This window comes from Hypanus sabinus, chromosome 4 (assembly GCF_030144855.1).
Source record: "Hypanus sabinus isolate sHypSab1 chromosome 4, sHypSab1.hap1, whole genome shotgun sequence".
NCBI lineage: Eukaryota > Metazoa > Chordata > Chondrichthyes > Myliobatiformes > Dasyatidae > Hypanus > Hypanus sabinus.
Window position 1 is genome coordinate 2,520,990 of NC_082709.1, and position 25,300 is coordinate 2,546,289.

The 25,300-nt window shown below is 40.8% G+C and overlaps 1 protein-coding gene across 16 annotated transcripts in view; it reads left to right on the top strand.

The window, feature by feature from the left end:
- nckap5l (NCK-associated protein 5-like) overlaps positions 1-25,300 on the top strand; it is a 954,759-nt gene that overhangs the window by 500,795 nt on the left and 428,664 nt on the right. Inside the window, exon 1 of one of the 16 annotated variants that reach the window (XM_059966291.1) lies at positions 17,152-17,204. The exons of the other annotated variants lie outside the window; for them this stretch is intronic. Within the exon in view, the coding sequence (XP_059822274.1) occupies positions 17,167-17,204 (38 nt within the window). The 5' untranslated portion in view covers positions 17,152-17,166. Of the gene's footprint in view, positions 1-17,151; positions 17,205-25,300 lie in introns of those variants that run through there. 16 annotated transcript variants of the gene reach the window in all.

A 25,300-nucleotide genomic window follows, 5' to 3' on the forward strand; every position in this document is an offset into this window, starting at 1 on the left:
GCTGCCTGTGACTAGTGGTGTTCCACAGGGGTCTGTGTTTGGACTGTATTTTTTTATGTTATATGTCAATGATTTAGATGATGAAATTGTTGGCCTTGTTGCAAAGTTTGCAGATGATGCAAAGATAGGTGGAGGGCAGGTAGTTTTGAGTAAGTAGAAAGGTTACAGAAGGAATTAGACAGAGTAGAAGACTGGCCAAAAATGGCAGATGGAATAAAGTGTTGGGAAGTGTATGGTCATGCAATTTGGTAGAGGAAATGAAAGGGTTGACTATTTTCTAAATGGAGAGTGAAAATCTGAAGTGCAAAGGGATTTGGGAGTCCTTCTGCAGGATTCCCTAAAGGTTAATTTGCAGGTTGAGTCGATGATGAGGAAGGTAAATGCAATTTTAACAGTCATTTCAAGAGGACTAGAATATAAAAGTAAGGATATAATGTTGAAACTTTATAACGTACTGATGAGGCCTCACTAAGAGTATTATCAGCAGTTTTGGGCCCCTTATCTTAGAAAGGATGTGCTGAAACTGGAGAGGGTTCAAAGGAGATTCACGGAAATGATCCTAGCATTGAATGGCTTGTCATTTGAAGAGCATTTGATGGCTCTGGACCTAAATTCACTGGAACAGAAGACAGAGGGGTGACCTAATTAAGACATCAAATGGTGAGAGACCTTGGTAGAGTGAATATGGAGAGGATGTTGAATCTCAGAGAAAAGTGAATCTGTGGAATTCATTGCCAAGTCTCTATGTATATTTAAGGCAGAGGTTGATAGATTCTTGATCTGTTAGGGCATGAAGGGATACAGAGAGAAGGCAGGAGTTTGGGTCTGAAAGGAAAATTGGATCATCCATGATGAAATGGTGGAGCAGACTCGATGGTCCAAATGGCATAATTCTGCTCCTATGATAGAAAGGCTGGTGCTTGTTGCATGACCTGTTACAAACTTCAGTTTTTCCAAAGTGAAATGTATCAACTCAAGGTTACCACTGTAATGTAACAAATGTTGCATCTAATTTCAGAACAACCAAGTCCCAGGAACACTAGTGGGATAATAACTTGCTAATGAGGTTTTACTCATCTGAGTTGAAGGATAAATATTGGCTACAACTGTTGGCAAATTCATCTGTTCATCCTTGAAGCTATGCCAAAGAACCTTTTGCTTCACCATGTTGCAGAATAATCTATTGGACTTCAATGGGTCAAAAAGGGAGAAAGGAATTATCAATGGTTTTGGTCAAGATTCTTCATCAGTATCCTGCAGTGGTTTGAAATGTTGACCGTTCCTTTTCCCCAACAGATGCTTCTCAACCTACTCCACTGCACTAGACAATAAACAAGCATTTTGAGCTTAATTGTCTAGAGTTGAACTTAGAACACAACCTTTTCCCTTGCTGCTGCATACATGGCCATTTATGTCACAAAACTTGATCTACTGGAGCTGCTTGCAAGAGTCAGCTTCTTAATGCTGCCCTGCAAGTGACGCAAAGCCATGAATACTACCTCACTACTTTTTTTCTCTTTTTGCACTTCTTACAGTACTGTATTTAATTTTAAATGTATATACACTTACTGTAATTTACAGTTGTTGTGGTTTACAATGTACTGCCGCCCATAACGACAAATTTCACTTTTGCCAGGTGATTCTGAACTTGATCTGTAATGATGACCACAGCCTTGTAAGATCTCACACTGTACAGTAGTGGCCTGTCTAAACTTCATTAAAACAATGCAGTTAACCTCTAACATGATGTATAAAGATGGAAAGACTACTTTGGCTGATTTTCAACTTAAAATAGCCTAAAATAAGTAGACAGTAATTTCTGTTGACAGTGTGATCACAGTAGCCCCAGAAAGCATCTGCTTCAGTTCAATTTTAAAGATCTTAATTGAGGATCGTTGCTGATTGTGTATCTTTCTTCCAATTCTGCTTTCAGCCAATCTGGCAGAATGAATTGTAAACCACTGTAGAATTCATAAACACCAAGTTCTGCGGATTCTGAAAATTCAGAGTTAACCTACAAAATACTGGAGGAACTCAGCAAGTCAGGCAGCATCTATAGAAATGAATAAACAGGCCAAGACCCTTCTTCAGGACTGAAAAGGAAGGGGAAGGACACCAGAATCATCTGTTGGGGAAATTGTAGAATTCCTTCTTAGTTGCCATTTGATTGTTAGCTGCTTCAAGGATGTTCATTCCTGCTTGCTGCACTTTGGATTCAAGCAATGAGCAGTAGGCCCAGAAGGAGGGAATCTTAAGCTGACTTTTAATCTTTCATTATCTTCTATTTACCTGAATTTTCCTTTTCTCCTCTATTTGAATTTTCTTTCCACTTTATTTTCTTGTTCCTCTTTTCTGTTTTATGCCTGTCTCATGTGTGCCTTTGCAGCAATCCCTGTTTCAGTAATGTTTGTGCAGCTGTGGGAGGAAAATTGGAAAGGTTGGCAGGGAGTGGTTTCCAGGCAGAATAAGCACAGAGGGAACTATGGGAGAAGACTGCTGACTTCTTTATTTTCTGTGCCACAGAGGTACTTCCCACCCTTGAGCACAAGACTCTCCTTGATGAATATGTTGGTGCAGCTTTGCTTTACAATCTCTGCTTTTGTATACATCTGCCAGGAATTGTTGTCAATTGCCTGCAAGTGCAAGTTCTCATTTTTAAAGCAGAATACAAGTATGTGGACTGCGTGACTTCCAGTGTATAGTACTGGAATACCATTCAGGGAAATAGAAGAAAAAAGAGGACCGATTCTGCTTCTTCCCAAACTTTGCCTTGTTGTAAGCTAAAGCTCTTTGGAAATAAATGCTGTTACAAAGGCTCACACAAGAGGCATAAAACATAAAAGGGAACAAGAAAAAATGTGAAAAAAGAAAAAAAATCTGAAGTTCAATTTACATTTATTATCAAAGTACGTTTGCAGTATACAACGCTGAGATTGGTCTTCACGCCAGATAGCCACAAAACAAAGAAATCTATGGAACTTATTCAAAGTGATACATCAACCCACCTCCAGCACTCAAAAAAACTGTGCAAAAAATAACAGATCACGCAGACAGCAAAAATAATGATTAAGAACACAGAATACAAAACAAGAGTCCATGCATATCAAGTTCATCTCAGTTCAGTTTAATCTAGTGCTAATCGTTCATTATCTGCAGTCACCCTGATTAAAATCACTCGAAATAGCACAAAAATTGAAGTGACCAGAAACCAGAAACACATTATAATGTGAACTAGAGTCCAATCACAAACCGTGTCGACTGAATCCCAAGAGCCAGGACTCTGGCACAATCCTTCGAGGGAGAGAGGGATCATCCAAATTCAGGGCCCTTTCTCCAGAGCAGCGAGAGAGAGAGAGGTCTTTAACAGCCACTCCTACTCTCACTATCGAGTCAGAGAGAGAGAGAGAGAGAGGTCTCTAACAGCCACTCCCACTCTCACTATCGAGTCAGAGAGAGAGAGAGAGAGAGAGAGGTCTCTAACAGCCACTCCTACTCTCACTATCGAGAGAGAGAGAGAGAGAGAGAGAGAGAGAGAGAGAGACTGTCATATGTAGACACATTCCCCTGGCAGCAGTGACTGAGGGGCTGGTAGGCAGCCAGAAATTCAAATAGACAGGTAGTGGAAAATACACTTGTGAAAAATTCTGCTGTTACTTTTACGTAATGTTATAAGAACCTCAAACGTTGGTAAGGAAAATGGTATTCCATCTTTCCATCTGCCACGTTTTTGCCCATTTTCCTCATCTGTTTTACTTCTCTAAGCCGCTCTATATCCTCTAAACTATCTGTCCCTCTACCTATCTTCATAAAGTCTGCAGACTTTGCAACAACCAAATCATTGACATATAACGTAAAAAGAAGTGGTCCTGACTCAGCCTCCTGTGGAGGACCATTAGTCACCTGCAAACAACCAGAAAAGTCTGCCTGTATTCTCACTCTGCCTCCTGCCAATCAGCTGATCAGCCACTGCTTTATGCATGCAAGAGTTTTGCCTGTAATACCATGGTCTTGAAGCTTGTTAAACAGCCCCATGTGTGGCACTTTGTCAAAGGCTTTCTGAAAATCCAAGTAGACAACATCATCTGATTCTCCTTTGTTTATCCTGCTTGTTATTTCTTCAGAGAATTCCAACAGGTTTGTCAGGCAAGACTTTCCCTTGAGGAAATCATGCTGACTATGGCCTATTTTATCATGTGCCTCCAAGTATCCTGAGACCTCATCTTGCATGGATAAATCAGTGAAGTCATTATAACGGACTCCAATATCTGAGGTCAGACTAACTGGCTGATAGTTTCCTTTCTTCTGCCACTCTCCCTTCTTGAAGAGTGGAGTGACATTTGGAATTTTCCAGTCTTCCAGAATCTAGTCATCTTGGAAGATCATTACTAATGCCTCCACTATCCGTTCAGCCACCTCTTTCTGAACCCTGGGATGTTACCATTAACTACCTTCAAACCTTCCAATTTTCCAAGAACCTTCTCTCTGGTAATGGTAACTTAACCAACTTCATAACCCTTGACACCTGAAACTTACACAAACTGATGCATAATACTTTTGTCTGTCATTTCCTTGTCCCCCATTACTACCACTCCAGCATCATTGTTCAGTTCAAACATGAGGAAATCTACAGATGCTGGAAATTCAAACAACACACACAAAATGCTGGTGGAACACAGCAGACCAGGAGGAGCACTGTCGACGTTTTGGGCCGAGACCTTATAGATGCTGCCTGGCCTGCTGTGTTCCACCAGCATTTTGTGTATATCATTTTTCAGTTGTCCACTATCCACTCTTGCCTCTCTTTTTTACGCTTAGTGTATCAAAATAAACTTTTTTATCCTCTTTAATATTACTGAGTAGCTTACTTTCATATTTCATCTTTACCTTAAAGACTTCTTAGTTGCCTTCTGTTAGTATTTGGAAGTTTCCTAATCATCTAACTACCACCTAACTTGCCACTATTTTTTCTCTATTGTATGCCCTTTCGTTTGCTTTTCTGTTGGGAGGACTTCTTTTATTAGCCACATTTGTGTCATCTTGCCTTCAGACTCCTGCTTCCTCTTTGAAATGTATCTATCTTGTGCCTTTCAAGTTGCTTCCAGAAATTCCAGTCATTGCTGCTCTGCCGTCATCCCTGCCAGTGTTCTTTTCCAATTAATTCTTTCCAGCTCCTCTCTCATGCCTCTGTAATTCCCTGTAATAATCAGATTTTAGCTTCTCCTTCTCAAAATTCAAGGTGAAATCAATCAAATTATGATCTTTGCCCCTAAAGATTCTTTTACCTTAAGCTCTCTAATCAATTCTGTTTCATTGCACAACCCCCAATCCAGAGTAGCTGATCCCCTTGTGGCTCAACCATGAACTGCTCTAAATAGTCATCTCATAGGGGTTGCAGAAAATCACCCTCTTGAAATCCAGCACCAAACTGTTTTTCCCAGTCTACCTGTATATTGAAGTTGTGCAGGACAATGGCAACATTACCCTTTTGGCATGCATTTTCTATCTCCTGATGTAAGTTTTAGACTGTATTCTTCGTACTGTTTGATGGCTGTATGTAACTCACATCAGAGTCTTTATATCCTTGCAGTTCATTGGCTCTGCCCACAATGATTCAACACCTCCAACCCTATGTTACTTCCTTATGATTTAACTTAATTTTTTACCAACAGAGCAAAGCCAGCCCCTCTACTTTCCTGCCTATTCTTTCGATACAATGTGTATCCTTTCGATACAATGTATTGCTCCCAGCCATAGTCTTCTTTCAGCCATGATTCAATGATACCTACAACATCATGCGTAGCAATCTGTAACTGTGCTACAAGTTCATCTACCTTATTCTGTATATTGCATGCATTCAAATCTAACACCTTCAGTCCTGGATTAACCCTTTCTGATTTTGTCTGTCCGTTACATTGCAATTCATCCTGTTGACTATAATTTTGCCCTGTCATCAACCTCTCCTTGCTAGGAGTCTGTCTACACATTACCTCTGTTTGTAACCCAGCTACCTCATCTTTAGCACTATCACTCCAGATGCCACTCCCCTGCAAATCAGATTAAACCCACCTAACAGCTCTAGCCAAGCTGCCGCAAGGATATTGGACCCCTCGGGTTCAGGCGTAACTCATCACATTTGTACAGGTCATACCTTCCCCAGAAGGGATCCCAATGATCGATAAATCTGAATATCTGCCTCCTGTACCAGTTTGTCAGCCACTAATCCTCCTGCCAAATCATCTTATTCTTACCCTTAATGGCATGTGGCGCAGGCAGAGATTACTACCCTGGAGGTCCTGCTTTCAGCTTTATACCTAGTTCCTAAAAATCTCTCTTCAGGACCTACTCACCTTGTCTACCTATATCATTGGTGCCAATATGCACCAGGGCTTCTGGCTGCTCACCTTCACCCTTGAGAGTGTCCTGGACTCAATCTGAGATATCCCCGATCCTGGCACTAGGGATGCAACTTACCATCCGGGTGTCTCTGTGGCACCCACAGAATCTCCTCTCTGTTCGTCTGACTATGGAATCTCCTGTCAACACCACATCCTCTTCACCTCTCTACTTTTCTGTGCAACAGCACCAGACTCAATCCCAGAGACTGTGGCTCCCCCGGTAGGTCACTCCCCTGAACAGTATCTAAAATTAGATACTTTTTATTATGGATAATGTCCACAGGAGTACTCTGCACTGGCTGTGCATTCTCTCTCCTTCTGACAGTCACCCAGTTACCTGTCTCCTGAAATCTAGGGGTAACTGCATCCCTGTAGCTCCTGTCTATCACCTCCTCATTTTCCCATATGAGTCAAATGTCATTGAGCTGCAGCTCCAGTTCCTTAATATGTTCTCTCAGGAGCTACAGCTGGGTGCACCTGGTGCAGATGTGTTTATCAGGGAGGGTAGACATCTCCCAGATTTCCCAAATCCGACAAACACTGTCCCTGGAACCATTCTCATTAATCTACTATGCTCTAACAGACGTGGAATGAACAAATAAGAACAGGGAGAGAGTAACTTACAAGACAGTCTACCTCACCCAAACCTGATCCTGCCTGAGCCTGATGGGCTAATGCCGCTGTAAACACCAACACACTGTGAATGAATAGCTAGTCTGCTTGCACCTATGCTATTGGTCCTTCCTAATGAATTACGTTTGCTGATTGGTCACTCCTCAACTCAGAAAAACTGCCACAAAACTCTACCTTCAAAATCTCGATTGGTTCTCTGATTTAAAAAGTGGCTCTTTTCACACATCCCTGGTGTGGGTTGTGCAACACCAATGCCTTTGTGCAGAAAATCCTACAAAAGGTAGTGGATTCAGCCTAGTACATCATGGGCAAAACTCTCCCAACCATTGAGTGCGTTGCTGTAGAAAAGCAGCAAATTTTAGATACAGAAATTACAGACCCAAAATAAGACAAATTGTGAATTTAAAATTAATACAGTGAAAAAAAATCCAATTTAGTGAGTGAGGTTTAAACCCTCCGAACCACTCAGCACATCTACAAGAAACGTTGCCATAGAAAAACAGCATCCATCATCAGAGATCCTCACCACCCAGGCCATGCTCTCTTCTCGCTGCTACCATCAGGTAGAAGGCACAAGTGCCTCAGGACTTGCACCACCAGGTTCAAGAACAGTTACTACCTCTCAACCATCAGGCTCTTGAATAAAAGGGGATAACTACACTCATTCTGTTACTGATGTTCCCACAACCAATTGACTCATTTTATGAACCCTTTATCTTGTTATTTCATGCTCATTATTTATTGCTATTTATTTATATTTTCATTTGCACAGTTTGTTGTCCATTGATCTTGTTTACAGTTATAGTTCTATAGATTTGCTAACTATGCTCATGGAAAAAGAACTTCAGGGTTGTATGTGGTGATGTGTATGTACTCGGATAATAAAGTTTACTTTGAACTTTGATGTAAGTGAAACACTGTTGTCAAGTGCAATTCTCCTTACAAATGGAAGTTGGAGCAATGATATGCCACCAATGATCTTCTGATATATAGTTGCTCCCAATAAAATGAGGAACAAATCTTATAGCATATCATCAAGGAGATGAACTGAAATGTTTCAGCTTGGATGTTCTGCTGCTTACATGTGCAAGTCTGTATTTTCAGTGCTATGCATATGCTTATTTCACATTATGTCCCATGATCCTTTCCCTTCTCCAGCTCTGTATCACTTTCGCCAATCACCTTTCCAGCTCTTAGCTTCATCCCACCCCCTCCGGTCTTCTCCTATCATTTCACATTTCCCTCTCCCCCCACTACTTTCAAATCTCTTAGTATCTCTCCTTTCAGTTAGTCCTGACGAAGGGTCTTGGCCCCAAATGTTGACACTGCTTCTCCTTATAGATGCTGCCTGGCCTGCTGTGTTCCACCAGCATTTTGTGTGTATTGTCTGAATTTCCAGCATCTGCAGATTTCCTCATGTTTGCTTATAGGTTTCCCAGTGCTCGTTGTATATTTACACAATAATGGGTGTGATCTCTGCCTGAGCGTCTAGGACCCATTGAGGCACATGCTCGTTTATGTCACAGAACTTGATCTGTAAAGATAATCCTTGACAGGGATGCCTTGAGGTCTGGCTACACGCAGTAATGGCAAGGGCTCTCCCCTTCTTCCCCATGCCTGTCTGCTATGCTGAGGGAGAATTCAGAATCACTTTATTACCAGTTTGTGAAACATACCAGAATTGACTATTCCATAATACCATACAGACAACACAATAGCAATCAATAATTTGCAAGACAATAGAGCAAACAGCTATGAGCAATTAACAATTAGCAGAACGGTCACATGTGTAAATGTCAATAATCAAACTTAAATAAATGTGAACGTATGAACAACCTCGATAATTACCATCAGAACAAGGACAGCAGGAAAGGCCATTGAACGGATGTTGTTCAGGGACAGTCAGGGTATTACACCTGAGTGAGGTCTGTTGGGAAGCTTCAGAGATGACATGTAGCCCTGGTAGTGATGGACTTGTAGCATCTCCCTGATAATTTGGTGAATCGGTTCAAGGCTGTGATTTGTTTCTCCTGATGCCTAGCGATAAAGCCAGAGCTGCTGCCATCTGGAAATGTGCAGACTGCATCTTATTACAATGATCAGGTTGGATATAAAACTTCTAAAGATATTTTATCAAAATAAATGTTCCTAATTTCCAAATTTCATAATTATATTGTGGGACTTGCAATCAAATATTACAAACAACTGGGATCTACACAATGCATCAACTTTGGGTGAAGTAAAATTTTTAGGAAGAGAAATTTGAACGAAGAAAATGCCAAGCATACCACATGCTCTTGTATTTAACATATTAATTAATTGATAAATCCCTAAAATAGACCATTTTGTTTTTGATAGTAAAGTAGCTTTTGTGCAAAACTTTTAAGCAGATCTAAATTATTTGGGTGATAAGCAATCACTGTTTCTGTTATATAATGGATTTTAGGTTTTTAGTTAATCCTTGTAAGTCACAAGTACAGAATTTAGGAAGATAAGTGTTTAATCCTGAATAAATACTAAGAATACAGCTAAAATCTGTTATGGTAGTTTCGAAGCTAAACAGCTTCTGATAGTTCAGGGTATTTAATAAAGGCTTTTTTTGTGCCTTTATTTCAACTTTAAGTTCAAGTTTAATTGGCATTCAACCATACGTGAATAACCTTGAATGCAGCCAAATGAAACAGCATTACTGTGGGACCAAGGTGCAAAACACAGTACCAAGAATCACACACAGTACTTTGGTACATACAGAACATATAAGTTAGCCAGCACATATACGAAATGAAAAAATCTACAGGTGCTAGAAATCCAAGCAACATACACGAAATGCTGGAGGAACTCAGCAGGCCAGGCAGCATCTATGGAAAAGAGTACAGTCGACATTTCGGGCTGAGACCCTTCATCAGGATATGTAAGATATCAGTAAAATACAGTCACACAAAAATATATATAACCCAGGACCCTGAGTCCATGAATGTTGCAGCAGTCTGCAGTCGAACACAGTAGTCAAGCACAAAAGGGCTTGTCTTCTGCTGAGCAAACACTAGGAGGCAGCACTGACTCTAGCTTGGATGCCCCACCACTCTGCCTCTGGTGAAGCACAGGGGATTTTATATTTTTGAAAGGAAATTAATTAAAGATTCCTGTGACAAAGAACCAGCACAAGAGACTAATCCAAATACTAAACCATAAAGTTATTGGTATTTTTCATATACTAGATAGGTGTTATACAAGACCATAAGATGTAAGAGCAGAGTTAGGCCATTTGGCCCATCAAACCTGTTCTGTAATTCCATGATGTTGATTTATTATCTTAACCCCATTCTCTTGCTGTCTCCTCGTAATCTTTGTCACCTTTACTTATCAAGAACCTATGAGCCTCCACTTTAAATATACTTAATGACTTGACCTCCACAGCTATCTGTGGCAATGAATTCCACAGATTAACCACCGTCTGGCTAAAAAGAATTCTTCCTCATCTCTGTTCTAAAGGAACATTCTTGTATTTGGAGTATGTGTCCTCTGGTCCTACATTCCCCCAGTACAGGAAACATCCTCTCCACATCCGCTCTATCTAGACCTTTCGATATTTGACAGCTTTCATTGAGATTCCCCGCTCATTCTTAAAACTCCAGCAGATACAGGCCCAAGCCATCAAATGCTCCACATACATTAACCCTTTCTTTCCCAGAATCATTCTTGTGAGTCTTCACTGGACCCTCTCCAATGCCAACACATCTTTTGCGGAATGGGGAGGAATTTCTTTAGCCAGAGAGCAGTGAATATGTGGAATTTGTTAACACAGGCAGCTGTGGAGGCCAAGTCATTGGGTATATTTAAGGCAGAAGTTGACAGATTCTTTATTCAGGGAGAAGGTAGGAGATTTGGGCTGAGAGGGAAATGGATCAGCCATGATGAAATGGTGGAACAGACGATGGGCCAAATGGCCTAACTCTGCTTGTATACCTCATGGTCTTATCTTTTCTGAGATAAGTGGCCTAATAGTGCTCACAACACTCTGACCAGTGCCTTATAAAGCCTCAGCATTACATCCTGCTTTTATATTGTAGTCCTCTCGAAATGAATGCTAACATTACATTTAACATGTACAAACAAGCTGGAGGAACTCAGTGGGTAGAGCAGCATCCGTTGAAATGAGCAGTCAACGTTTCGGGCCAAGACCCTTCATCAGGACATTACATTTGCCTTCCTCACCACCCATCTGGGGCTCCATAATGTATTTAAGGGGAGAAAAGTGAATAGAATGCCTTTATGCTAGATGACTTCATTGCTGAGCATTTTGCATTCTCTGTAAATTACAAGTTATCCAGAAACTCTGCTGTTGCATTCTAACTTGTATCACATCATGTTTAAATGGTTATCACTGAACTATATTTGTACTAAAATCCTTTGTATTTCAGCTCACGTCCCTCTGTGGCTCTGCTGTTGCTTTAGTCTGTTAACTCCTTCAATCTAACATCCCAACAAATTTTGATGCTCCTCTAACTTCAAACATTGCCTGTACAAAAGTAAATTCAGAACTTAGAGGAGAATTTGTTGACACAATTCATTTTGTTTATTTTATAGAGAGGTAAGTTATCCAGGAAAGGACTGCATTTAACTTCTACAGTGGCAGATCTGAAAAGCAGAGTCATTATATTAAACTCATATATGATCTTGGTTAGACCACGTTTGAGCACAGAACAGTACTTATCTTGCATCAGAGACTAGAAGCATGGAGAGCTGTTTAAAAATATTTGTTAGAATGATCAACAAGTTTGTGAATAATACAAAATTAGATGTTATTGATCATGAAGAAGGTTATCATAGATTATAGAGGGCTCTCAATCAGTTAGGGAATTGGGCTGTAAGTACAGGTAAGTTGAGGTGATATGTCTTTGTAAAGTCAAACAGTGGTAGGACTTTACAGTCCTGTGCAAAAGTCTCCTGTACATGTGTCTGGCTAGGGTGCCTGAGACTTTTGCACAGTACTGTACTTGTCAACATGGAGCAGAGAGCAAGTTTGTAAATCTGGTGGAAGCAAAGGATTTTGGGAATGGTGAGGATGGAGCGCCGCAGGAGGGGTGTGGGACAGGTGGCAGAGAAGGAATATCGGGGGTGGGGTGGCGGAGGCGCACACACCCAGCCTTGAGACACCAGGCAAAGTCATTTGATTCCAAACAATTGGTTTATTGATCATTACAGAATGTCTCTCTGGTGCTTTGTGTTCCCTCCCCTCTCCCTTTCCCTTTTCCCAACTATAATTCCCCTCTCTTTGCCTCTTTCCCACTCTCAGTCTACAATAGTGACTTATTTCAGAATCAGGTTTATCATCACTCACATATGGCATGAAATGGCATGATTGGAGTTCGGAATCTATCACAGGTAGACACTTCCTTCAGACTGAATTGGAGTTCAGTGTCTATCACAGGTAGACACAGGAAAAACTTTGCCTGTGATGCCATAGGGTACACCCACTACTTCTTGTGGACTTTTCTGTTCCTGGGCAATGGTGTTTCCACACCAGGTGGTGATGTATCCATTGCATCCGTAGAAGTTTGTCAAAGTTTTAGATGACTTGTCAAATCTACACAAACTTCTAAGAAAGTCAAGGTGCTGCCATGCCTTCCTTGTGGTGGTACTGATGATCTGGGCTCAGGACAGATCCTCTGATATGTTAATGTCAAACAGTTTAAAGCTACTGGCCCTCTCTACCTCCAATGAAGACTTGCTCATGGACCTCCAGCTTCTTCCTTCTGTAGTAAGTAATCAGCTCATTGGTTTTGCTGATGTTGAGTGACAGTTTATTTGGGGGTGGCACTACTCAACCTGAGTTTTAATCTCCCTCCTACACACAGATACATCACTGCATTTGATTCAGTCCACAACAGTGGTGTCAACAGCAAAATTAAATATGGTATTGGTATAAAGTGACTAGATGGGGTCTAAGCATGCAGACATGTGGTGCACCTGTGCCGATGGAGATTGTGGAGGAAATGTTGTGAATCTATAGGACCATAAGACATAGGAGCAGAATTAGGTCATTTGGCCCACTCTTGCAAGGCAGAAGGTCCCAATGGAGTACCTGGTAAGGCTCTGAAAACCTGTGCCAACCAACTAGCGGGAGTACTCTAGGACATTTTTAACCTCTCACTGCTGTGGGCAGAAGTTCCCACTTGCTTCAAAAAGGCAACAATTATACCAGTGCCTAAGAAGAAAGGATAATGTGGGCTGCCTTAATGACTATTGCCCAGTAGCACTCTCATCGACAGTGATGAAATACTTTGAGAGGTTGGTTATGACTAGACTGAACTCCTGCCTCAGCAAGGACCTAGACCCATTGCAATTTGCCTATCACCACAATAGGTTAATGGCAGACGCAATCTCAAAGGGTCTCCTCACGTCTATAGACCATCTGGACAACGCAAACACCTACGTCAGGATGCTGTTCATCGACAATAGCTCAGCATTCTATACCATCATTCCCACAATCCTGATTGAGAAGTTGCAGAACCTGGGCCTCTGTACCCCCCTCTGTAATTGGATCCTCGACTTCGTAACCAGAAGACCACAGTCTGAGCAGACTGGTGATAATGTATCCTCCTCGCTGACGATCAACACTGGCGCACCTCAGGGATGTGTGCTTAGCCCACTGCTCTACTCTCTATATACACACAGCTGTGTGGCTAGACACAGCTCAAACACCATCTATGAATTTGCTGGTGATACAAACATTGTTGGTAGAACCTCAGGTGGTGACAAGAGGGCATACAGGAGTGAGATATGCCAACTAGTGGAGTGGTGTTGCAGCAACAACCTGGCACTCAATGTCAGTAAGACCAAAGAGCTGATTGTGGACTTCAGGAAGGGTAAGATGAAGGAACACATACCAATCCTCATAGAGGGATCTGAGGTGGAGAGAGTGAGCAGCTTCAAGTACCTGGATGTCACGATCTCTGAGGATCTAACCTGGTCCCAACATATCGATGTAGTTATAAAGAAGACAAGCCAGTGGCTATACGTTATTAGGAGTTTGAAGAGATTTGGCATGTCAACAAATACATTCAAAAACTTCTATAGTTGCCCCATGGAGAGCATTCTGACAGACTGCTTCACTGTTTGGTATGGAGGGACTACTGCACAGGACTGAAAGAAGCTACAGAAGTTTGTCAATTTAGTTGGCTCCATCTTGGGCACTAGCCTATAAAGTACCCAGGACATCTTTAGGGAGCAGCGTTTCAAGAAAGGCTGTGTCCATTACTAAGGACCTCTAGCACCCTGGGCATGCCTCTTTCTCACTGTTACCATCAGGTAGGAGATACAGAAGCCTGAAGGCACACACTCAGCGATTCAGGAACAGCATCTTCCTCTCTGATTCCTAAATGGACTTTGAAGCTTTGGACACTACCTCACTTTTTTTAATTACAGTATTTCTGTTTTTGCACATATAAAAAAATCTATTCAATATACATAATTGATTTACTTGTTTATTTGTTATTATGTTTTATTTTATTTTATTTATTTTTATTAGTATTTTTCTCTCTGCTAGATGATGTACTGCATTGAACTGCTGCTGCTGTTAACAAATTTCACGTCAAGTGCCGGTGATAATAAACCTGATTCTGATTCTACTCCACCATTCAAACATGGCTGACCCTTTCTTTCCCTCCTTAGCCCCACTCCCCGGCCTTTTCACTGTAATCTTTGATGCCAAGTCCAATCAAGAACTTAGCAAGCTTGGCCTTTAATACATACAACAGCCTGGCCTCTACAGCTGCCTGTGGTAACAAATTCCCCAAATTCACTACCCTCTGGCTAAAGAAATTCCTTTGCATTTCTGTTTTAAATGGATGCCACTCTATCCTGAGGCTGTGCCCTCTTGTCCTAGACTCTTCCACCAAGGGAAACATCCTTTCCACATCTACTCTTTATAGGCCTTTCAACAATTGAAAGGTTTCAATGAGATTCTCCCTTAAACTTCTAAATTCCGGTGAGTACAGACGTCAAAAGTTCCTTAATAATAACCCTTTCATTCCTGGAATCATCCTTGTGAACCTCCTCTGGACCCTCTCCAATGCCAGCACATCTTTTCTAAAATGAGAGGTCCAAAATTGTTCACAATACTCAAGGTGAGGCCTCACCAGTGCCTAATAAAGTCTCAGCATTACAGCCCTGCTCTTGTATTCTACACCACTTGAAATGAATGATAACATTTGTCTTCCACTCCACTGATTCAGCCTGCAAGTTAATCTTTAAGGTGTTCTGCACAAGGATTCCCAAGTCCCTTTGCATCTCAGATTTTTGGATTTTCTCCCCATTTAGAAAATATTCTGCACATTTATTTCTGCTATCAAGGTGCATGACCATGTATTTTCCAACATTGTATTTCAGTTGCCACTTTCTTGTCCATTCTCCTAATCTGTCTAAGTCCTTCTGCAGCCTACCTGTTTCCTCAGCACTACTTGCCCCGTCACCATCATTTACAAACTAGAGAAAACCTGCATATGCATGAAATCCAAGCAACACACACCAAATGCTGAAGGAACTGAGCAGGCCAGGCAGCATCTATAGAAATGGGTATAGTCGACATTTGAGGTCGAGACTCTTCATCGTCTAAATAATTAATATCAATGAACATGTAGGGACATGTTCGGCACAGCTTTGTGGGCCAAAGGGCCTGTATTGTGCTGTAGATTTTCTCTGTTTCTATGATATACAATATACATTGATATAATCGAAACTGACTGGGGTCTGCAAGTGAGAAAATCAAGGATCCAATTGCACAAGGAGATATTGAGGCCCAGGTCTTGAGCTTATTGATTAGTTTTGAGGAGATGATGTAATGAATGCCAAGCTGTAGTTGATAAAGAGCATCCTGATGTATGAATCTTCAGTGTCCAGATGTTCCAGGGTTGTGTGAAAAGCCAATGAGATGGCATCTGCTGTGGAACTGTGGCACTGGTAGGCAAAATGGAGTAGATCCATGTCAACTGTGCTCAGTTCTGGTCACCTCACTACAGGAAGGATGTGGGAACTGTAGAAAGGGTGCAGAGGAGATTTACAAGAACGTTGCCTTTATTAGGGAGCGTGCCTTATGAGAATAGGTTGAGTAAACTCGGCCTTTTCTCCTTGGAGTGACGGAGGACGAGAGGTGACCTGATAGAGGTGTATAAGATGATGAGAGGCATTGATTGTGTGGATAGTCAGAGGCTTTTTTCCCAGGGCTGAAATGACTTACACGAGAGGGCACAGTTTTAAGGTGCTTGGAAGTAGGTATAGAGGAGATGTCAAGGGTAAGTCTTTTTACACTGAGTGCATGGAATAGGCTGCCAGTGACAGTGGTGGAGGTGGAAATGATAGGGTCTTTTAAGAGACTCCTGGATAGGTACATGGTGCTTAGAAAAATAGAGGGCTATGGGTAACCTTGGGTAATTTCTAAAGTAAGTACATGTTCAGCACAGCATTGTGGGCCGAAGGGCTTGTATTGTGTTGTAGGTTTTCTGTGTTTCTATGTTTAATAATCAGCTCCTTGGTCTTGCTGACTTTGAGTAAGAGGTTGTTGTTGTAGCACCACTCAGCCAGATTTTCTATCTCCCTCCTATATGCTAATTTATTACCACTTTTGACACAGACTGTGATAGTGATATAATAGTTTCTCAGGAAATTATTTTCTTACATATCCCACTGCTCTATGTGAGCTTCTGTCCATTCGTCACCTAATTACCTTGCCTTTTTCCTTCTCCACAGATAAACTGATGATCATCATAATGCTCTCTGTCAGAGTTAGCTATATACAATGGGGTTATGGGATACCAATGTTACCACAGTGACTGCATTGTCAAATTATTTATTTGGCTTGACAGAATTGCAATGATGTTGTTATTTACAACAAAAGGCAAGTTTGTCTTTGTTTTACACTTATAAAGTATTTTATCGGTTGTCAAGCTTTTGGAATATCCTGAAGGGAATATGGAAAGAGTTCTGTTACACTGACATAATACCCTCTTTTCAATTTGTTCAGAGTTTTATTATAAATTTTATTATCGGAGTATATATATGTCACCACATACAACACTGAGATTCTTTTTCCTGCAGCCATACTCAGCAAATCTGTAGAATAGTAACTATAACAGGATCAATGAGCAAGCAAGTAGAGCATAGAAGACAACAAACTGTGTAAGTACAAATATAAATAAACAGCAATAAATAATGAGAGCATATAATAAGAAGGCAAAGAGACCTTAATTTAGTTCGTGTTTGTTTATATATATAAATAAAACAGGAGGATGTTCTAAAACATGATTCCAGGTGTGAACAGCTTGTCATATGAGGAACATTTGAGAGGTTTGGGCTGGTTTTCACTAGAAATCTAAAGAATGAAAGGGCATAAATGGATTTGGGAGGGAAGACGGGAGTTTGGGGCTGCAAGGAAAAATGCATTAGCCATCATGAAACGATCGAGCAGACTCGATGGAACAAGTGGCCTAATTCTGCTCCGATATCTTATGATCTTATGGTCTAAGTTTTCTTTAACATGCAGAGTGATAGGTTTCCGGAATGTGCTGCCAGGGGAAGTGCTGGAAGCAGATAGAAAGGTAATGTTTACGAGGGATTTAGACAGACAAATAGAGGATAGAGAGCTTGTGCAGGCAGATGGGATTAGGTTGTTAAACACTGATAACGTATTGAATGTTATTTCACCTGTGGTTATAAAATTGTAGGGTTCAGATCGTGCACATTTAACAGCTGCATCACAAGAAATGCTTCAAAAAATATTATCATGTATCCTTCCTCCTGAACAATAACAAATGTCATTTCAGTTGATGAATTAAACAGAGCAAAAGAGAAGTTAAATGGGGTAGGATTAGAATCCAGTTAGCAACTGGCATAGTGATGCTGTAGCTCGGAATTGTACTGACCATCATACACCCCTTACACTAATCCCATCTTTTATTTTCACATTTCTATCAACTCCTCCGTGATTCTATTTCTCAGCTACACACTAGAGCAGGAGTTCCCTACCTGGGGTCCACAAACCCCTCAGTTAATGATAGGGGTCCAGAGCATAGAAAAGGTTGGGAAACCCTGCATGAGAAGCAATTTCCCATGGGATGTGAAGGAAATCAGAGGGTCAGGAAGTGCACAAGATCATTCGAAGAATACTTAAACTCTACAGATAGCAACTTGACAAGCTGTGACACTGTGGTGCTTGTCGTTAGAGAAACTGCATTAGATAATCCATGCTTGCAATCACTTCATATCATTCCTTGAATCTGTATAGAAATGGCATTTTCTTCAGCTACTTTTAGCTACTGAGTTGGATTCGTAACTCCCACACATTCTCACTTGCTTTGACCACCTGCATAGAGTTGATCAAGTTGACCTCCATGCCTGGAATTGTGTGGCAAGGGTTAGAAATTCTCAGCAATGCCCTGTCTGACTGTAAGAGGAGGCAAATTTGGGAACAGAGGCTCACCTCCTCTCAATACAAATTGAAAGGATTTATATGTCTGTTGAAATTCATTGCAATTGTTGGTTGGATTGAGTTGTTCTCTGATCTTGGCAACTTACTTGCAAATGTTTAATCACCATGCGAGGAGACATTGTCAGTGCACTGTTGATTGATGTCCAACAGCTGACTGATAAGTATATATAAAGACCAAGCACGCAGAGGACACACCATAATCAACAACACATTGACAATGTCTCCTCGCATGGTGACGAAACGTTTGCAAGTAAATTTCCAAGATTGGAGAACAACACAATCAACCATCATCTACCTAAGCTACACATCTTCTGAATTGTTTCCAATAACAATTCTTGTGAATAACTGACAGAAATTGCTACTTTTTTGAATATCTAAAGTTACAGTGCTACAGTCACAGTGCTATTTTGAAAATAATTAAAAATGTTAAAGAAATTGAAAGCAAATGTACAAACTTCTTTCCTCCTGAGTTCTAGATGGGTAACCCCTATGGATGTGATTGGCATTGCTGATAGTATACTAGGCGTAAAATGGTGGGTCTCTACATTCACTCATAGTGTGGACAGACACAAAGAGTGATATCTATCACTCAGCACTTCTGGATAAAACTTACTTGGGTGTGGCTGAATGCTAATGACTCATTGAAATTGATGTGTTTGAAAAGGGAGTTCTGGAGCTCAGAATAACAATCTTCAAAAGCACAGATTGTAAAGGAAAGTTAAACGGAAGAGGCAAAGACAACTGATCTCTGTGTGCCTGTGTGGTCTGCAGCAAACATGCTTTAGGTAGCTGGTTTAACAGTGACAAGTATAACCGCATCATTATGCTCATACTTCACTTAGCAAGTTTAAAATGTAACCAGTCTGCTTCCTAAACTTTTAATTAGAGAAAATTTTTGAGCCAGTGAGGTACAGTACAATTAAAGTCCAATCTGTATAAGAGAATTTGGAATTGCATGACTGAGTGACTTTTGAAATAAGGTTAAAGTTGTTTAAAATATAAAATTAAGATGGCTTTCCAAATAATTTGTCCAATATTTATTATGATGTAGGATTGTGGTGTGGTAGTTAAGTATGCCAAGGACACTGCCATTGAATGTAGTGTAGTGTATTGGAGGCAACTGCTATGGCAGAATTAATATTGCAGTGGATTCTTCATTGCCGAGTATCAGCATTTATTCAGATTTCCCTGTGAAATGCCAGCAGCTCTGCATAGAAATATGGGTGTTTTGCTATGCAAGCATGCCTAAAATCCTCTTGGGAGGTACTTAACGATAATTTCTATCCTTTAGAGTTAAGCAATACAGCACTAACTTCCTGCAATTTCTCCACATTAGGATGGAAGTTAGTATATACATCGTACATAGATATGTACATTGTGCATAGATCAGCAACTCTATTTGTCACCGTGCACGATATTTAGTGGTAGGTCATGGTTGTGAGGGAGGAGGTCATTTGTCAATTAGTTATTTTTGATAATAAAGTGAGTTTGTCTATTTGTTTATAAATGTTTACAGTTTTTGATACTGTACATATATTTAATACTTTGATTTGAGAATCATAAACATTCAAGGGTTTTGATAACTGAATCTCAGGGTTTATGGTGAGATATATGTACTTTAATAATAAATTTACTCTGAGCTTTGAACTAGTTACGCATCAGATGTTACCTAGCTGACTATTCGGTTCTTTTCAACATTTCTTTGGTAGTGGAATCCACAGACCAGTCCCAAGTAATGATCTGTAAATTGTTGACCCGGTTAGAGCTGCCTTGATAGATGCAGTTTAAAGATTCGTCCAAGTTAACTTCAGACACAGTGGGTAGCTGAGTGGTGAATACAGGTAGTTTGGCAATTTCCGGTTATTGGATATTTCTCATCATCTGTTCATTATAATTTTGAATATTGACATATTTTTTAACTTAATTACTAACTAACCTTCAAAGGAATTGAGCTTCTTCACAATTTTACAAAACCAAGTTATTCTTGTAAATCATTTGGTATTCTGTCCATTAACAGAGGTAACATGATCACAGACATGAGAAAATCTGCAGATGCTGGAAATCCAAGGTGCTGGAGGAACTCAGCAGGTCAGGCAGCATCCATGGAGAAGTGTTCTGAAGAAGAGCCACGGCCTGCAACATTGATTGTTTACTATTTAACATAGATGTTGCCTAGCCTGCTGAGTTCATTCACCATTTTGTGTGTGATGCTTATATTAATGCACTTATTGATATCTTGTGCTTGACTCAAGCAGTTTTGCAGAAGACAGTCTAAAAATTTTCATGCTGGTTTAAATTTCCGATTTTGATTTTCTGTTGATGTGTAGAAAATGTAAACGCCTTTAAAAGAGGTTCTGAACTGAACTGCAGAAGATGCTAGATTATGAAAACATAATGACACTTCACAATATGTAGACCGATTATGAAACAATTAGTGGTACTCTCCTCTGGATCTGTTAAGCCTTTCTCCTGTTAAATATTCTAAGATACATTCATGATCTGGTATAATCCATAAATAAATACTTCTCTGTAATTCCAGTGTAGATTCAAGGAAAAAAAAACTTTCAAAGTGATGTTTAAATCTCAGCATATTTTATCTGAAAAGCATTGGTGGATTTGGTATGTGACCAAGGAAGGAAATCTGCCTCAGTCTTTAAGACTTGCTAGATTATCAATGGATACTGTCTATCTCACCTTATGTATCCGAGAATATTGTGCTTGCTATAATTTAGTTGTAAGCTCCACCTGACATCTGTTTCTAATACCTGATGTTGTCATTCCATTGGCAGATTGCACCTGCTTTAAAGAATTTTAGTCAGTTAAAAGGAATACTGAAAATAACAGTGTACATAGCATTTCAGGAGGAAGCAGGAAAAGTTTCTAGATGTATCTGAGTTTGAATAGAGTATGCTCTGTAACTGATTCAGGTTTGTAAGGTTTAATTATTCATATTATCAGTACTGGTTTGCTAACTTGCTCCTTTGATTTCTTTTTTCTTTCTTTCTGAATTATCAACTAACTATTTAACTTGCAGCTATATCGGACCCTGATCTTGGAGAACTGTGCTCATTTCTGGTCACCTCACTACAGGAAGGATGTGGAAACCATAGAAGGGGTGCAGAGGAGATTTACAAAGATGTTGCCTGGATTGGGGAACATGCCTTATGAGAATAGGTTGAGTGAACTTGGCCTTTTCTCCTTAGAGTGACAGAGGATGAGTGGTGACCTGATAGAGGTGTATAAGATGATGAGAGGCATTGATTGTGTGGATAATCAGAGGCATTTTCCCAGGTCTTCCCAATTTCTAAAGTAAGTACATGTTCGGTACAGCATTGTAGGCTGAAGGGCCTGTATTATGCTGTAGGTTTTCTATGTTTATAGCTGTTATTGTCTCTGAGACCTCTATCAGTCAGAGTCGACCATGGATGTTGCATCCTAGCTGTCTAGGGTCATAAGCTAGAGCAGTACAATATGTAGTTGCCCATGTAACAGACTCCCCCTCTCCATGCCTCTGATGAACCCAAGGGAATGACAGAGACCCATACTGTTTGGTAGCAGCAGAATTGCAGAAGTTGCAAGTTAGCTCTGAACTCAACATACAACTGCCTTCGGGACTCCAGCTCCAGATTTTTCCTCAGGGTTTACTTCTGAAGCCTTCCTCATGAGTGGGTAAAGCCACAAGATAGTGGACGTTTGAGATCAGAGTTTTCCTTCCAGATGAGCTGCCAACCACGGCTGTTGCCCCATCTGCCTGAAGTGACTGGTTTTAAGGTGTGAGTAACCTGCCTTTGCCCCTGCTTCTGCAGGGTCTGAGAGTCTCTGATTCAAGGGCTAGAGGCAGATGGAGGCCTGGTCTATGCGTACGAATGGGCATGTGGGTGAGAAGGGGGTTTGCTTTGTTCTGTTGCTTCTTGTTATACTGAACATGGTGGACATGCTATGTCGACACCAGAATGTGTGGTGACACCCACAGGCTCCCCCAGCGCATCTTTTGGTTGTTTGTTGTTGATACAAACAATGAATTCCACTGTATGTGATAAATAAATGAATCTGAATGAGGGAGACATCAAAGAGGACTGAATGGATGCGGTGATGGGAAATGTTGATAGCAAGTGGACTGAGGGTCATGCTGGTGCCTGTCCCTGTGTGTACTTAATTTGTGTGACAGAGCCTGGTCTTTAGGTATCTTGCATTTCCTTGTCATTGGATCAATCATCTGATCAATACCTTGTAACAGCCAGTGTGTGATGATTACCCACACAACTGTATATTCAGTTTCTTAGAACTGGAATGGAAGTGAATTATCCTTGAACCTAATGGAATGCCTAGGGTGAAGAAAAATGTTAGCTGACAACAGGTACTGCAGATTCTAGAAGTCTAGAGCAACACATACAAAATGCTGGAGGAGCTCAGCAGGGCAGGCAGCATCTGTAGATGGGAATAAAGAGTCTACTGAGACCTTTCATCAGGACATCCGAATATTGGCTTCTGCACCTCTTATGAATGTATGGAAGTCTGGAAAAAAAATAACACACTGTTCTCTAAGAAGCATCTTTTAATTGTACTTACCTTAAGTTTGCTTTTTTGACCGGATTATTTTTTTTAAATTCTACAAATGTTCAACTCTATAAACTGACCTCATTTCCCTGGTAAAGCAGAATATCTACATACCCCTTATCCAGGTAAAATCCAAAACTAATCAGTGTGAACAGTACCAACTTGCCCTTTTCAGCCACACTCTGATTATTTCTCTCTATCCTATATATTACATACAAAGCAAAACTTTAGCTACATGTTCAGAAAAAAATGCTGTTATCAGCAAAGAGACAGATGAGCAGTACTCAATATAAATATATTTAATTCAGCTTTTCATGATAAAGCTATCAAGCAATGTTACTCTAAGATGCATGTGCACACTCATCCTTTGCTGCTGGTGCAGAAAGGAATTTGAACTCCACACAAAACATTGTCACCATCTACCACATTGGCATGTTCAGTATATTTCATGATCGCACACAATAAGACATGAGAGAATAAGACCAATCAAGTGTGACAATGGAAAAGTGTGTATAGAACTGGAGGAAATAGCAAATGTACTTAATGAATACTTTGCTTCAGTATTCACTACAGAAAAGGATCTTGGCAATTGTAGGGATGACTTACAGCAGACTGAAAAGCTTGAGCATGTAGATATTAAGGAAGAGGATGTGCTGGAGCTTTTGGAAAGCATCAAGTTGGATAAGTCACTGGGATTGGACAAGATGTATCCCAGGCTACTGTGGGAAGTGAGGGAGGAGATTGCTGACCCTCTGGCGATGATCTTTGCATCATCAATGGGGACAGGAGAGGTTCCAGAAGATTGGAGAGTTGCAGATGTTTTTCCCTTATTCAAGAAAGGGAATAGAGATAGGAAATTATAGACCAGTGAGTGTTACTTCAGTGGTTGGTAAGTTGTTGGAGAAGATCCTGAGAGGCAGGATTTATGAACATTTGGAGAGGCATAATATGATTAGGAATAGTCAGCATAGCTTTGTCAAAGGCAGGTTGTGCCTTACGAGCCTGATTGAATTTTTTGAGGATGTGACTGAACACATTGATGAAGGTAGAGTAGTAGATGTAGTGTATATGGATTTCAGCAAGGCATTTGATAAGCTACCCCATGCAAGGCTTATTGAGAAAGTAAGGAGGCATGGGATCCAAGGGACATTGCTTTGTGGATCCAGAACTGGCTTGCCCACAGAAGGCAAAGAATGGTTGTAGACGGGTAATATTCTGCATGGAGGTCAGTGACCAGTGGAGTGCCTCAGGGATCTGTTCTGGGATCCCTACTTTTTGTGATTTTTATAAATGACCTGGATGAGAAAATGGAGGGATGAGTTAGTAAATTTGCTGATGACACAATGGTTGGAGGTGTTGTGGATAGTGTGGAGGGCTGTCAGAGGTTACAATGGGACATTGATAGGATACTAAGCTGGGCTGAGAAGTGGCAGATGGAGTTCAACCCAGATAAGTGTGAGGTGGTTCATTTTGGTAGGTCAAATATGATAGCAGAATATAGTATTAATGATAAGATTCTTGGTAGAGTGGAGGATCAGAGGGATCTTGGGGTCCGGGTCCATAGGACAGTTGAAGCTGCTGTGCAGGTTGACTCTGTGGTTAAGAATGCATATGGTGCATTGGCCTTCATGAATTGGGGGATTGAGTTTAAGAGCCGAGAAGGTAATGTTGAAGCTTGACCCTGGTCAGACCCCACTTGGATACTGTGCTCAGTTCTGGTCACCTCACTACAGGAAGGATGTGGAAGCCATAGAAAGGGTGCAGAGGAGATTTACAAGGATGTTGCCTGGATTGGGGAGCATGACTTATGAAAATAGGTTGAGTGAACTTGGCCTTTTCTCTTTGGAGCAATGGATGATGAGAGCTGATAGAGGTGTATAAGATGATGAGAGGCATTGATCTTGTGGATAGTCAGAGGTTCTTCCCCAGGGCTGTAACGGCTAACATGAAAGGGCACAGTTTTAAGGTGCTCGGAAGTAGGTACAGAGAAGTCAGGGGTAAGTTTTATTACGCAGATAGTGATGATTTTGTGGAATGGGCTGCCAGTGGCAGTAGTGGAGGCAGATACGATAGAGTCGTTTATGAGACTCCTGGATGGCTACATGGAGCTTAGAAAAATAAAGGGTTATGGGTAAAGCCTTTGCAGTTCTAAGGTAAGGACATGTTCGGCACAGCTTTGTGGGCTGAATGGCCTGTATTGTGCTGTATGGTTTTTTTTTATGTTTCTATC